Source organism: Poecilia mexicana, unplaced genomic scaffold, assembly GCF_051168715.1.
Source record: "Poecilia mexicana isolate PSO_F unplaced genomic scaffold, ASM5116871v1 scaffold_2, whole genome shotgun sequence".
NCBI lineage: Eukaryota > Metazoa > Chordata > Actinopteri > Cyprinodontiformes > Poeciliidae > Poecilia > Poecilia mexicana.
Window position 1 is genome coordinate 57,775,000 of NW_028263371.1, and position 14,325 is coordinate 57,789,324.

The 14,325-nt window shown below is 45.7% G+C and overlaps 1 protein-coding gene across 1 annotated transcript; it reads right to left on the reverse strand.

Moving 5' to 3' along the window:
• Positions 1-1,030: 1,030 nt before the first annotated feature.
• LOC106909486 (high affinity cGMP-specific 3',5'-cyclic phosphodiesterase 9A) lies at positions 1,031-10,341 on the reverse strand. The gene is made up of 14 exons (XM_014975856.2): positions 9,443-10,341; positions 6,692-6,853; positions 6,568-6,619; positions 6,378-6,480; positions 6,152-6,294; positions 5,944-6,003; positions 4,427-4,604; positions 4,229-4,351; positions 4,067-4,159; positions 3,894-3,961; positions 3,717-3,819; positions 2,929-3,033; positions 1,600-1,746; positions 1,031-1,495 (listed from the first exon to the last, which is right to left on the reverse strand). The coding sequence occupies exons 1-14, from the start codon at positions 9,528-9,530 to the stop codon at positions 1,367-1,369; spliced, it is 1,554 nt and encodes a 517-aa protein (XP_014831342.1). The 5' UTR covers positions 9,531-10,341; the 3' UTR covers positions 1,031-1,366.
• Between the last annotated feature and the right edge of the window lie 3,984 nt (positions 10,342-14,325).

A 14,325-nucleotide genomic window follows, 5' to 3' on the forward strand; every position in this document is an offset into this window, starting at 1 on the left:
TGGGCTCCCTATTGGATATTTCCCAGCATGCATCAGGAGAGTTGCAGTCTGGGATTAAACCTCAGCAGAATCAAAACTCCTGATTTCAGTAGAAATTAACGGATTTTATTCTATTTTCTGAGCAGAAATATTGTGAGACAGCAGCAGAAAAGTTACTGCAGGTTCATCACGGCTGCTGAAGCTGCAACATCTGACCCACAGCATGATGACTCCACTGCCAGCTTGGCACCGTTTAACTTTAACAAGATGGAAAACTCAAAACTTTACTCCAGTGTTTTTAATAATCATAGCGCCCCCTGCTGTCCAGGAGCCCGACCAGCATCTGAATGTCAGCGGATCTTTTCGCGTTAAAAACGAGGATTTCTGTCAATTATTTTCTGACACCCCCCCAAAGCTCTTTTTAATATTTATTGTGGAAAAATTGCAGCAATATTGCTTTATATTCCAGCTTGTCAGATGAGAAGAGATGAAAAGTGCATAATATTTTGCTTTAACAATAAAAACGTCTGTCTCCTCTATTTCCTGGCCTTTTTCTGAAGTTACTTGCTTATGATGGAGTATAAGAGCTCTGAGTTTTTGATTTGTTTTAAATATAAGTAAAGTTGGACGAGAATAAAGTCGTAGTTTTATAACTTTTCACCATACTGAGGATCTTGTAAGGTTATACTTGGTACTGTTTAACAAATGACTAAGTACTAAATGTTTTAGAAATCAGAAGCAAATTTTCAGCCCAGGACTTTGAAACGATGTTTAAACAACTTTTTATTTAACAGAAAGAACCAGACTCGCTATCAAAGCTTTTTAATTTAACGACTTTCTTCTGCCAATATTTAAATTATTCTGCTAATACGACTTGGTTCTAGTAGTAAGACTGTATTCTTGTATTTGAAAATAAAAATCTCTCAGCCTGGCCATAAAACTCCGTCACTTGCTTTACTGACCTCTGCTCCCGGTCAGACTTCTCCTCCATGACGGTAGGTACGGTAACTGTAAACTGTTCATCATGAATGAAGACGTTATAAAGTCCTGCTTGTCGCGCCCCACTATCTGAGAAGAACTGGTTTATTCTGACGAGAACAAGAAACAGAAAACATGCACAAAACTACAGAAAGCAAAACCAAAGGTGACTCTGCTGCTTTACAATCGTTAGTTCACTTAAATATTCACATCATGGAAGAAATGTATTTATTACAATAGTAAAGAAAACAGAAAATAACTTAGTAAAAATATAAACGGGACATTTTTAGGGAAGAAATGAAGGAGAGCGGCTGAGGGGCACAAACTACAATACCACAGAAGAAGAAATAAAGAATCAAATTCACATCCACATGCAGAAACTCAGAGCGGTTCGGTTCTTCAGGCCGGGTCACGACGTCTCTGGTTTACTGGGTTCTGGTCTGGTTCTGGCCACAGTCTTGGGTTGCTCCCTGCCCAGAGCTTTGTCCATCTCAGTGTAATAGTCCAGGGCTTTCCTCACCGGGTCGATGATGTGCTGCTGCAGACAGACAGAGACGGGTCAACCCTACAGCTGACAGACCGCCGGACGGACTGCCCAGCGTTTGGCTGAAGGATGATTTCTTCATATTTGTGTCTGCTCACCTCCAGGCAGGGGAAGAGGTTGGCGAGCTCCATGAAGAGCGGCAGCAGGACGAACCTGATGAAGCCGATTTGAGATGAAGGTTTGGTCACTTTGTCTCTGTCCATGAAGGGACTGACTGGAAGACCCTCCAACTTCTCCACGTCACTCTGAGGACAAAAACCCCTGGATTCAGTTTACATCTCGGCCCAGCAGCCATGTTCTCTGAAGCGTGGAGTAGAACCAGAACTTGTCCAAGGGTACCAACTAATCACAGCTCAGGGTCTGATTTTAGTTCATGTAATCTACCTGAGATAAAGGTAAACCTGTAGTTTACCTCCCAATCTGCACACCTTAGATTATTGTCTAATCCCAGAAGTGGAGCTAGGGACGCCGTCACACTGGATATTGGTTTTCCATGCACAGCGGCCATGTTGGATTGTGAACCTGGGTGTGGCTCCTGCCTCCACATTACTTCAGGTGGCGCTCTTTCTGTTTTGCTGACTAGTTTAGCCTAGCATAGCCTGCCTGACCTAAGTTTAGCTAACTTTATTTGTTAGTCTGCTAAAAGTGGCCTTATCTCAGCTCAGTCTATCAATACGTGCCATGGATTATGTAGTTTTGATTAGCATAGCGTAGCCCATCTTTAGCTTGCCGATTGTTTTTATGTTTATCTTAATGGGATAACTTTAGTTTACTCTATGTTGTATTTATTTGACCTCAGTTTAGGCCAACTCACCTGAGATTAATAATTTGTCTCAGTTTAGTTTAATGTAGCTTCAATATCCTGGTGTAGTTTTAGTTTAGATAATCTAGGTTAGTCTGAATTAGCTAGGCCAATCTATCTTATTCTAGGTTAGCTAAGCCTGGTTTATCCCATGTTAGCTTTGTGAACTACCTAAACTTAGTTTGGTTGATTTTAGTTTAGCTGACCTAAGCTTTTCTTTAAACTTTATTGTATTAATTGTTTATTTTCTATTCAATTTACTTAAATAGAGTCAATTCATGACAAATGTCATCACTTTAACACAGCTATCTGTGCTAGCTTGGCTGGATTTAGCTAACCATATTGTTCCCTAGCTAAGCTTGTTTAGCTAAGCTAGGACAGCTGCCTGTCCTCAGATTGTTTTAGCGCAGCTAAACTTTATTATCAGGATTCATTTTATGTCTTATTTGCTTCAGAAAGCCTGGAGAACCAAAGCTGTAGCGTCAGTACTTTTTAGATGGCGATAATATTCAGCTGGAAGATATTTTATAGGGAGAAGTGAAGATAATTTCACACAGCCTTAGACTGAGATGTTTTTGTCTCTGCTTACATTTAATCCAGAGGATGAAGTGGGATTACGTGGTACCTGGTTGAAGAACTCCTGTAGCAGACAGTCCAGCCAGGGCTCGGCCACCTCCATGGGCCGCGCTTCGTTGGAAATGTCGCTCACTTTGATCAGGATCATCATGAGCTGCTCAAAGCAAAAAACAGCACATGGGAATTTAGGGGGAAATAAAACATTTTTGAAAGTTTTAACATATTTTTAGATGTTTTCTGTTAATTAACTTTGACTTGTTTGACTAGGACTTTATGAAAGATGGGTTTGTTTACAATACAAACATCATTTTGACATACATGAGTCTCAGATCGCAGATTTTATTTCTGAAATGAAATTTGGAACCGTTTGCTGTAGTTTCGGAGTCTGACGCCGTGTGTGTTTCTGAAGATAAAGGCTCATTCATGTTTGCTCCAACAATGTTTCTGACAAATAGAGCTGCTAGTCAGAATTAAAGTAGAGAAACTTTCCACTGAATGACAACGTTCAAGGGTTTTAATGTTTTTATCTTTATTTATTAACTTTTATTTTTTATTATTTTTTCTTTCTTACTGTTTATTCAATGTTACATGACTCTGTTTCTGTTTTTAATGATGTAAAGCACTTTGAAATGCCTTGCTGCTGAAATGTGCTATACAAATAAAATTGGATTGATTGATTGATTGATTGATTGATTGATTGATTGATTGATTGATTGATTGATTGATTGATTGATTGAACATTTCTCATTTATCTCCCAGCAGAATCTGTGAAGCTTGGATATCAAGACCATCCAGGTTTACTCCCTCTTGGTCGTGCCGGTCGCTCGCCGCTCTCACCAGGTCTTTGTGTTCCTTGTTGGTGAAGTCGAAAGCAGGCAGGACGGACTTGAACTTGTTCAGAATCTCGTTGTGTCTCGTCATGTCGGTGGCCAGGATGCATCTGCAGTTAGAACACAATCTGAACCAGGAACTGTAATGAGAATCACACTGAGCTCCTGAAGGAGATGATCTCACTTGATTATCCCCTCTCTTATCCGTTTGTACTGATCCGAGGACAGGTTCCTGAAGATGTTGCTCTCTCTCTGTGAAACAAGGAAGAACCTGGTTACTGACTCTGGTGGCCAGCTGACTCCAAGATGATTTAGATGCAGCTGGAAGCAAAGGGAAGCAGAGGACGGTGGTCTCACCCTCTGCAGGATCTGGAAGGCCACGGCACAGTGGTGGTTCTCCAGGGGAGAGATGTCGTTGTAGCGCAGAGCCAGTTCGGTCCGCGCGTTTATCTACAAACCAAAGGAAAGCATTCAGCTGAAGGTGTCAGTCGAGCCGCTGCCGGACAGAGACGCGTCCACCTGGTAGGCGTTGTTGTATCCGGTGTGGTCAAGGTCGTGGCAGACTGCAGAGGTCATCATGATGAGCAGGTCAATGTCCTCCAATTTATTCCTCAGGTCGGTCAGCCAGATCAGCCCGTACATCTGGACAGAGAGACCACCGTGAACCCGCCGGTCCGGAGACCGCTGTCGCCATGGAAACAGACCGCAGGGTCTCACCATCTGGGTGACGCAGAAGCAGTGCTTGAAGTTGTGAAACGGGATGTTGTTGTATCTTCTGTAGACCTCGAACAGGAAGTGCTGCAGAGCTTCAGGCTCGATGTTGAAGGAGGAGATGAAATCCAAATCTGTGAACATGACCTGCAGGAGAACCATGATCTCTGCGTCCTCCCACTGCCTGGAGACAGGAGCGGGACAGACAGGAAGACATCGAGTCTGGAGACAGGAGCGGGACAGACAGGAAGACATCGAGTCTGGAGACAGGAGCGGGACAGACAGGAAGACATCGAGTCTGGAGACAGGAGCGGGACAGACAGGAAGACATCGAGTCTGGAGACAGGAGCGGGACAGACAGGAAGACATCGAGTCTGGAGACAGGAGCGGGACAGACAGGAAGACATCGAGTCTGGAGACAGGAGCGGGACAGACAGGAAGACATCGAGTCTGGAGACAGGAGCGGGACAGACAGGAAGACATCGAGTCTGGAGACAGGAGCGGGACAGACAGGAAGACATCGAGTCTGGAGACAGGAGCGGGACAGACAGGAAGACATCGAGTCTGGAGACAGGAGCGGGACAGACAGGAAGACATCGAGTCTGGAGACAGGAGCGGGACAGACAGGAAGACATCGAGTCTGGAGACAGGAGCGGGACAGACAGGAAGACATCGAGTCTGGAGACAGGAGCGGGACAGACAGGAAGACATCGAGTCTGGAGACAGGAGCGGGACAGACAGGAAGACATCGAGTCTGGAGACAGGAGCGGGACAGACAGGAAGACATCGAGTCTGGAGACAGGAGCGGGACAGACAGGAAGACATCGAGTCTGGAGACAGGAGCGGGACAGACAGGAAGACATCGAGTCTGGAGACAGGAGCGGGACAGACAGGAAGACATCGAGTCTGGAGACAGGAGCGGGACAGACAGGAAGACATCGAGTCTGGAGACAGGAGCGGGACAGGCAGGAAGACATCGAGTCTGGAGACAGGAGCGGGACAGACAGGAAGACATCGAGTCTGGAGACAGGAGCGGGACAGACAGGAAGACATCGAGTCTGGAGACAGGAGCGGGACAGGCAGGAAGACATCGAGTCTGGAGACAGGAGCGGGACAGACAGGAAGACATCGAGTCTGGAGGCTCTCGGCCATCATCAGAGGTCAGCCCAGCAGGTTCTCCTGGTCTCTGAACACTCAGCCTGCTTCATGTTGTCAGACAGGCTCTGTTCAGGTGATTAATGTACTGATCAGGTAGTGATCATGCTGGGGAGTGGCTGTTCTTCCTTTTCCTTGAACCTCCAGAGCCCTGGCTCTGCAGACCTTCCTCCTCCTCTTCCTCTTCAGGCTCACTGAATATGCAGCCGTTCCTTTGATCTGCAGCTCTATTCATATTGAGATGAATGTGATGCTGAGCGGCAAAGGATCTGCTCTTCAACAGCAAAAACAGCTGCACCGCGTTGTCCTTGATCACAGCATCATCATCATCATCATCATCAGGACTACAGCTTTGATCCAACACTCACCAGTTATCGAAGGTGGGGGTCTTCAGGTTCTGCCTCAGTTCCTCTGAGACCTCCAGGGAGCTGCAGCAGGACAGCGCAGAGACATCAGAGAGACGTCTCTCTGATGTCTATCAGACGTCTGATGGATATCAGAGACATCTGAGAGACAGCAGAGAGTCCTAGAGCCAGAGTCTGCGTAGGGAGGCAGCTCTTGTCCAGGAAGACCCACCTCATCTGCAGGACCTTCTCGCGGACGCGCTCCACCTCCTCCCTGGTCTTGTGCAGACTCCTCTTGTGGTAGAACGGTGATGGCTGGTGCGGTCCCTCTGAGAGGTCTTTGTAGAAGCCCAGCCAGCTGAGATGCTCCACACTCTGGAATTGAGGGAACGGATCAACCAGCCCAACATCAAACCATCGCTCAGGGTCAGAGGTCAGGAAACAGCATGAGCTAATACCTCCAGCTTCTCCCGGAACCAGTCCACCTGTTTCTTCATCTCCAGCACGACGGCAGGCGTCTCTCCTGCCGCAAATAGGACCTTCTTCTCCAGGCCCTGCAGTCTGGGACAGATCAGCACATTAGCGCCTGTAGCTGCCATCCGGCCAGGATCCCAGATCACTCAGGAAGTTTCCAGCTGGACCGTCTACCTTTTCTCCATGGATGACAGATCGAATCCGAGCGCACCAGCAAGCTCAGCGCCTGCAGTGAGAAGGAAACAGATGACCACCAGGTGGCGCCGAGAGCAGCCGGAGCCTCACGGTGCTCACTTACCTAGCGGCTCGCTGTTGCAGTCGGCAGCTACCACCTCCAGCCTGTAGCAGGAGGCGGGGCTGTTGGGCTCCAGGCCGGGGCAGATGTTGATGATGTTCCCTTTGGGGTTGTAGAGTTTCAGGATGTCGTGAGGTCCGGCCTCGGCTGCAGAGCGAAACAGATCTGAAACAGCAGGTCATGTGTCACTCACTTCTCACAAAAACTCGCTGAAGTTCCTCCTTCTGAGTGTGCTGTGGTGGCGCAGGGGTTAAGCACAGTCCATATATGGAGCCTCAGTCCTCAATGCAGCCGTCGCTGGTTCGATTCCCTTTGCTGCATGTCTTCCCCGTCCCTCATTACCCACTTTCCTGTCAATTAACTATCAAATAAAGACCACTAGAGCCAATAAAACCTTAAAAAAAAGTTCCTCCTTCTGAGCTAAAGTTTGGTCAAACATGTTGGGAGTGGAGCTTCCAGCTATCATAGAGGTGAAAGGTCAAGGGAAAATGAGTCACCATTTATTTTCTCTCCAACAGATTGTCCTAACCCTAAGAGTAAGGTAGAGAGGTATCTATCCATCTATAACAGAAATCTTCAGCATTTTATACATCAGCTGAACATAATTTCTATAATTCATGTTCTGAACTTGACCTTTGAACTTGACCTGTCTGCTTTCCATGCAGACCCAAACAGTTTCCAGATTCTACTAAAGTCCTGAAAGAACCAAAAACTCAGGATTCAATTTAAACCCAAATTTTGACGCAGATCAACCCGATAGTCCCTTGTAAACCAAACGGCGCCTTGCAGACCCGACGGTGCCTTGTAGACCCGACGGCGCCTTGTAAACCAAACGGCGCCTTGTAGACCCGACGGTGCCTTGTAAACCAGACGGCGCCTTGCAGACCCGACGGTGCCTTGTAGACCCGATGGTGCCTTGTAGACCCGACGGCGCCTTGTAAACCAAACGGCGCCTTGTAGACCCGACGGTGCCTTGTAGACCCGACGGCGCCTTGTAGACCCGATGGTGCCTTGTAGACCCGACGGCGCCTTGTAGACCCGACGGCGCCTTGTAAACCAAACGGCGCCTTGTAGACCCGACGGCGCCTTGTAAACCAAACGGCGCCTTGCAGACCCGACAGCGCCTCGTAGACCCGACATTTACAGAATGTGGTGAGCAGCTCTGAAACCAGCTCACATAAAGGTTTTCTAGAGGTTAATTTATTAGTTTATTAAACCTGATCTTAGAAATGTTGGTTTTAAAGCAGTAAATAAAAGCTCTGCCTCTGACTGAGAGGCCTGTGTTACAGGATTTCTGTAATGCAACAATAAATCTGTTTCTGGAACACGAGCAGAGAACCTGGAGCAGAGCTGAAGCCCCTGAAATGAGGAGGAAGCTGTCAGGAGCAGCTGGATCAGAACCGCAGATTATATCTCTTGATCGGTTATACAGAGCCTTTGGTCAGGTTTATTCCCAGATAGCAGGTGATGGTAATTCAGCGTTGATTTAGTAATAATGGTTGTTTCTGGTTGAGGGCGCCGGTGGATCAGCCATCAAACCATCATCCAGTCGTAGCCCAGTAACCAACGCTGAAGACATTCATTGAGTCGGTGTGTTTTGTAGTCGAACTCTAATGAATGAAACACCAACGTCTAATCCAGTGTTTCCAACCCTGCTCCTCCAGGCACTGCCCTGCAGGTTTTAGGCATTTCCCTAATTCAGCACACAGGATTTTAATTGCCGGCTCATTAACAGGTTTTGCTGAACTGCACTCATGCAGGTCAGTTTGCCTTGAGGACCGGCGTTGGGAAAAACTGATAATCAATTTTGAATCTAAGTGTGCTGTATGTCGCGCCCCCCTCCCTCCTTTTTACAGCCTTTATTTTAAATATTGATTCCCTCATTTTAACACGAGTGCAGCATCATAAATGCTACATTACGCTGCAGCTTGATGGGTAAATGTGATTATATATGTCAACTAACATTAAGATAAATATTAATGAATATTCATTAGTGTGTCCTAATTGATTTAACTGAGTGTACATGGGGAACCGTACGTTTTGTGTTGGTCCTATAACCAGTACACTATTTAATATTTCTGTGTTTCAGAACTTTTCTAATGTTTATCATCTTTCTAACCGGCGCCTTCCTCACTCTTATCTCTGTGTGTTTCAGCTGCTGCTCTGCAGTTTGACCCAAAGCTGACTGACTGCAGGGAAACTGTCGGGAAGTGGCTTCATTAGGCGCCACAGCGGGAGGAAGGCACCAAGGAGCCAAAGAGACGCCAACCAGAGTCAGACCTGTTAGCCCAACTAGTCCTGTTTCCTGGTTCATTCAGAACAAACTGAACCTTCATGGACAACAGACTGATGTTCTGACAAAAAGGAGTCAAATATGTTTAAAGATCTATGCCTCTTTTCTTATATAAAATGTTATATCAATGTCATGTCATTTTTAACCTTCTGTACACACATTTTTGGAAATATGTTAATGATAACTATGAGTGACATAATGTCATCTGCCAATAAAACTGTTTCACACATCATAACATAATGGCATGGTGTAGACCTATCAGAGCAAACATGTACATGAATCAATATTGGTTCCTTATTGATTCAATATAAAACCAACCCAAACGTCTCAATATGGATTCAATGCTGCTTCATGTTGTGCTGTCTGGGTTCTGGTTGCTGCTGCCATGACGACAGTTTGATTTTTCTTTAATGAACTGAAAGAAGCAGAAAAACCAAACATGATGAAAAGTCCAGACTGACCTTTGACCTCCTGAGCTGGACAGTCTCCTGGGAACTCAGCCCGCTCCGGGATCCCGTTCACGGTGAAGTGAATCGTTTTGGATGCCATGTTGCTGCAGCGGGAGCTGCTGCAGTCTGATCATGATCCCAGAGACGCTGCTTCGTCTTCCTCCCCTCCTCTTCATCCCCTCTTTCTCTCCTCCTCTTCCTCACCTCTATGGAGCTAAAACTGTCTCATAATCCACAAATGCACAAGACGAGATTCACATTTACGAGCTCCTTCTGGCCTGTTTGAATTTTGAGACTCTCCTGACGTCTCAAAATTCAGTCTTTTTTTAAATAAATGGTCTCTCTAATTGGATGATCAGCAACCAATCAGATAGCTTCCTTGTTTCAGCCAATCAAATGAATAGGGCCCTAGTTGGGGTAACCTATTTTTCAGCCAATCACATTAACCCATTCCAACAGCGCTGTAGCTTTGACGAAGCACCGACAGTTTAGTCCTCAGCCTGGCGTCTGGCAGCGACAGAGGAGCGGAAAGTGAAATATCTAACATATTAGCTATTTATCTCCATGTTATCGTTATTAATGTTAATCGATTTAATTGTGCAACTATCATCACAAGCTGGCGATCTTCAGCACACCTAACTCCTATATTAGCGCATCAGCAGAGCTCTGGTGACTAAGCTATGCTACCGAGCTATGCTAGCACTGCTGCATGCTAATAGCAGCAGCCGTAGGCTGCAGCCATAGACATTTAATTGGGGCCTGCCATAAGCAATGCATAGGGAGAGCAGGTCAGTCACTGCCTCCATGCATTGCATGACAGGCATCTATTGTTCTACACCCAATAGAATGTCTCTTTATTATAGATTATTTATTTTTCTTCCATCACCGTTAATGCGGCTCGTAGCGCTGCGTGTACCCCCACAAAAGTGGTATCAAAACGTGCGGCTCGATGCCGAGAAGGGAGCTATTATTTTTAGTGGGATTCTGAGATAAAATGACGACATAAATTGAGAAAAACGACAAAAGTTTAGGCTGAATGTCTCACAGAATAACTAAGATTTCTCTCTGAAACACACACACAGGACAGTGGAGGTCTGACTCCAAAACTCTGTTTAACTCCTCCTCACAGGCACAAATAGCGGCCTATTGATCTCAAAGTTGGTCATGACATAGATACACATGCCTGCTCCTGTAAAATGTTTTCGAAATTTTCCTAGGGCTTATGGTTTTTTGTCAGGGCCCTGAGACCGACGCTGGGTGTCTCACAAGTATAGAAACCAGCCTGTCTGACAGAGAGAGCCAGCCCAGGTGCAGATCATTAATTACCATAGCAACGGGCCCTAGACAGAGGCAGTGAGTATTCCCACAGCGCTGATTCAGATCTCACAATGCATTGTGGGAAGAATAAATATTTCCTGTGACTTTTCATGTTTTGCTTACATAAAATTATTACTTCTCTGAATTTTGGAGTGTAAATTAAAATCCTTAGTGTGAAAATTGAAATTGTTTTTAGAAATTAACTATTACCAACTTTCTTCATGTTTTTTTTATTTTGGACCATGAGTGAGAACCACATGTGCGAAGCTTATAGTCGTCGGTCTCAGCATTTTACTGACTTGGGGTTTATACCTTGCTTTTCAATGGTGACTCATATTGTCATACTACACCTGACAACATTTACAGTTATTGTGTTCTAGTGGTGGGATAAGTATGTCAGAGCTGCATATATCTATATTTCACGGCAAATTTGAAATGCTTGGTTTATTAAAGTGATGGGCACAGTTGGAAGGCCCCTTAAAATTTCTGCAGGAATTTTCAAGTTATATTATGTGACATAATATAAGGATAGACCCTCATGGACCGCTCTCGCCTATTGTCGCTGACGAGATTTAGGGCGGCCATCTTGGAGCGGTACTCCACTCCACTCAGCGTTATGTGTTTAGCAGCACAATGACGTATCAGCGGATTTAATCGATCATAACACACTTTTTTGTTACTGTAAACCATATTCAAACATCTATCAAAGCTACATTTATAAACAATTGTATTTTTTAAGTATGTTTTTAATACATAGTTCATCATATTTAAATATGCTTAGTGGCTATAACAATAGAATAGGAATGGAATATTCTGATATCGATGTATGAAGAGCATATTACAAAGCACACAGCCGTTCATAATTTATTTAATACATTATTTAGTAATATCAATATATATTTATATAACTATACAAACACTAATAAATAAAGATTAATAATGGCACAAATAAATAATGATTAATACTGAATTATATATATAAAAAAAAAAAAAATTCCCTTCTCACCCTCCGTGGGTGGTCTCTTTCATCCTCTGAGCTCGGGTCCTCTACCAGAGGCCTGGGAGGTTCTCCTCCAGTATCTTGGCTGTGCCTAGAACTGCACATTTCTGGACTGAGATGTCTGATGTTGTTCCTGGGATCTGTTTGAGCCACTGCTCCAGTTTGGGGGTGACTGCCCCGAGGGCCCCGATGACCACAGGCACCACTGTGGTCTTCACCTTCCAGGCCTTCTCCAGTTCCTCTCTGAGGCCCTGGTATTTCTCCAGTTTCTCCTTTTTCCTGATGTTGTGGTCACTTGGTATTGCTACATCCACCACAACGGCTTTCCTCTGTTCTTTATCCACCACCACAATGTCCGGTTGGTTCTCCATTACCATCTTGTCTGTCTGGATCTGGAAGTCCCACAGGATCTTAGCTCGGTCATTCTCCACCACCTTTGGGGGTGTTCCCCACTTTGACCTCGGGGCTTCCAGTCCATATTCGGCACAGATGTTCCTGTACACTATGCCCGCCACTTGGTTATGTCGTTCCATGTACGCTTTCCCTGCCAGCATCTTGCACCCTGCTGTTATGTGCTGGACTGTCTCAGAGGCCTCCTTGCACAACCTACACCTTGGGTCTTGTCTGGTGTGGTAGATCTGAGCCTCTATTGCTCTGGTGTTTAGGGCCTGTTCCTGGGCGGCCAGGATGAGGGCCTCTGTGCTGTCCTTGAGTCCAGCTTTCTCCAGCCATTGGTAGGATTTCCTGATATCAGCCACTTCAGTTATTTGTCGGTGGTACATCCCATGTAGGGGCTTGTCTTCCCATGATGGTTCCTCCAGCACCTCGTCCTCTGTTCCCCATTGTCTGAGACATTCGCTGAGCACATCGTCCATTGAGGCTTTGTCCTTGATGTATTTATGGATCTTGGATGTTTCATCCTGGACAGTGGCTCTCACACTCACTAGTCCTCTGCCTCCTTCCTTACGGCTTGTGTACAGTCTAAGGGTGCTGGATTTGGGGTGGAACCCTCCATGCATGGTTAGTAGCTTCCGAGTCTTAACATCCGTGGCCTTTATCTCTTCCATTGGCCAGCTAATTATTCAGGCAGGGTATCTGATTACTGGTAAGGCATAGCTGTTTATTGCACGGATCTTGTTCTTGCCATTGAGCTGGCTTCTCAGGACTTGCCTTATTCGTTGGAGGTATTTGGCTGTGGCTCCTTTCCTTGTGACCTCATCGAGGTTGCCATTTGCTTGTGGTATTCCCAGGTACTTGTAGCTGTGCTCTATGTCTGCTATCGTTCCCTCTGGGAGTGAGACCCCTTCTGTGCGGACGACCTTCCCTCTCTTTGTAACCATCCGGCCAGTGCTGTAGATCCTGGTGGTGTGGATCAGTGAGTCGATGTCTCGCTCGCTCTTGGCGTACAGCTTGATGTCATCCATGTAGAGGAGGTGACTGATTGTGGCCCCATTCTTGAGTCGGTATCCGTAGCCAGTCTTGTTGATGATTTGGCTAAGGGGGTTCAGGCCTATGCAGAACAACAGTGGGCTATATACAGTGGGGAAAATAAGTATTTAGTCAGTCACCAATTGTGCAAGTTCTCCCACTTAAAAAGATGAGAGAGGCCTGTAATTGACATCATAGGTAGACCTCAACTATGAGAGACAAAATGTGAAAAAAAATTTGAGAAAATCATTTTATCTGAATTTTAAAGAATTTATTTGCAAATAATGGTGGAAAATAAGTATTTGGTCAATAACAAAAGTTCATCTCAATACTTTGTTGTATATCCTTTGTTGGCAATGACAGAGGTCAAACGTTTTCTGTAAGTCTTCACAAGGTTGGCACACACTGTTGCTGGTATGTTGGCCCATTCCTCCATGCAGATCTCCTCTAGAGCAGTGATGTTTTGGGGCTGTCGGCGGGCAACACGGACTTTCAACTCCCTCCAAAGGTTTTCGATGGGGTTGAGATCGGGAGACTGGCTAGGCCACTCCAGGACTTTGAAATGTTTCTTACGAAGCCACTCCTTTGTTGCCCTGGCAGTGAGCTTGGGATCATTGTCATGCTGAAAGACCCAGCCACGTTTCATCTTCATTGCCCTTGCTGATGGAAAGAGGTTTTCACCCAAAATCTCACGATACATGGCCCCATTCATTCTTTCATGTACACGGACCAGTCGTCCTGGTCCCTTTGCAGAGAAACAGCCCCAAAGCATGATGTTGCCACCCCCATGCTTCACAGTTGGTATGGTGTTCTTTGGATGCAACTCCGCATTCACTTTCCTCCAAACACGACGAGTTGTGTTTTTACCAAATAGTTCTACTTTGGTTTCATCTGACCATATGACATTCTCCCAATACTCTTCTGGAACATCCAAATGCTCTCTAGCAAACTTCAGACGTGCCTGGATATGGACTGGCTTAAGCAGGGTGACACGTCTGGCACTGCAAGATCTGAGTCCCTGGCGTTGTAGTGTGTTGCTGATGGTAGCCTTTGTAACATTGGTCCCAGCTTTCTGCAGGTCATTCACTAGATCCCCCCTTGTGGTTCTGGGATTTTTTCTCACCGTTCTTGTGATCATTTTGACCCCACG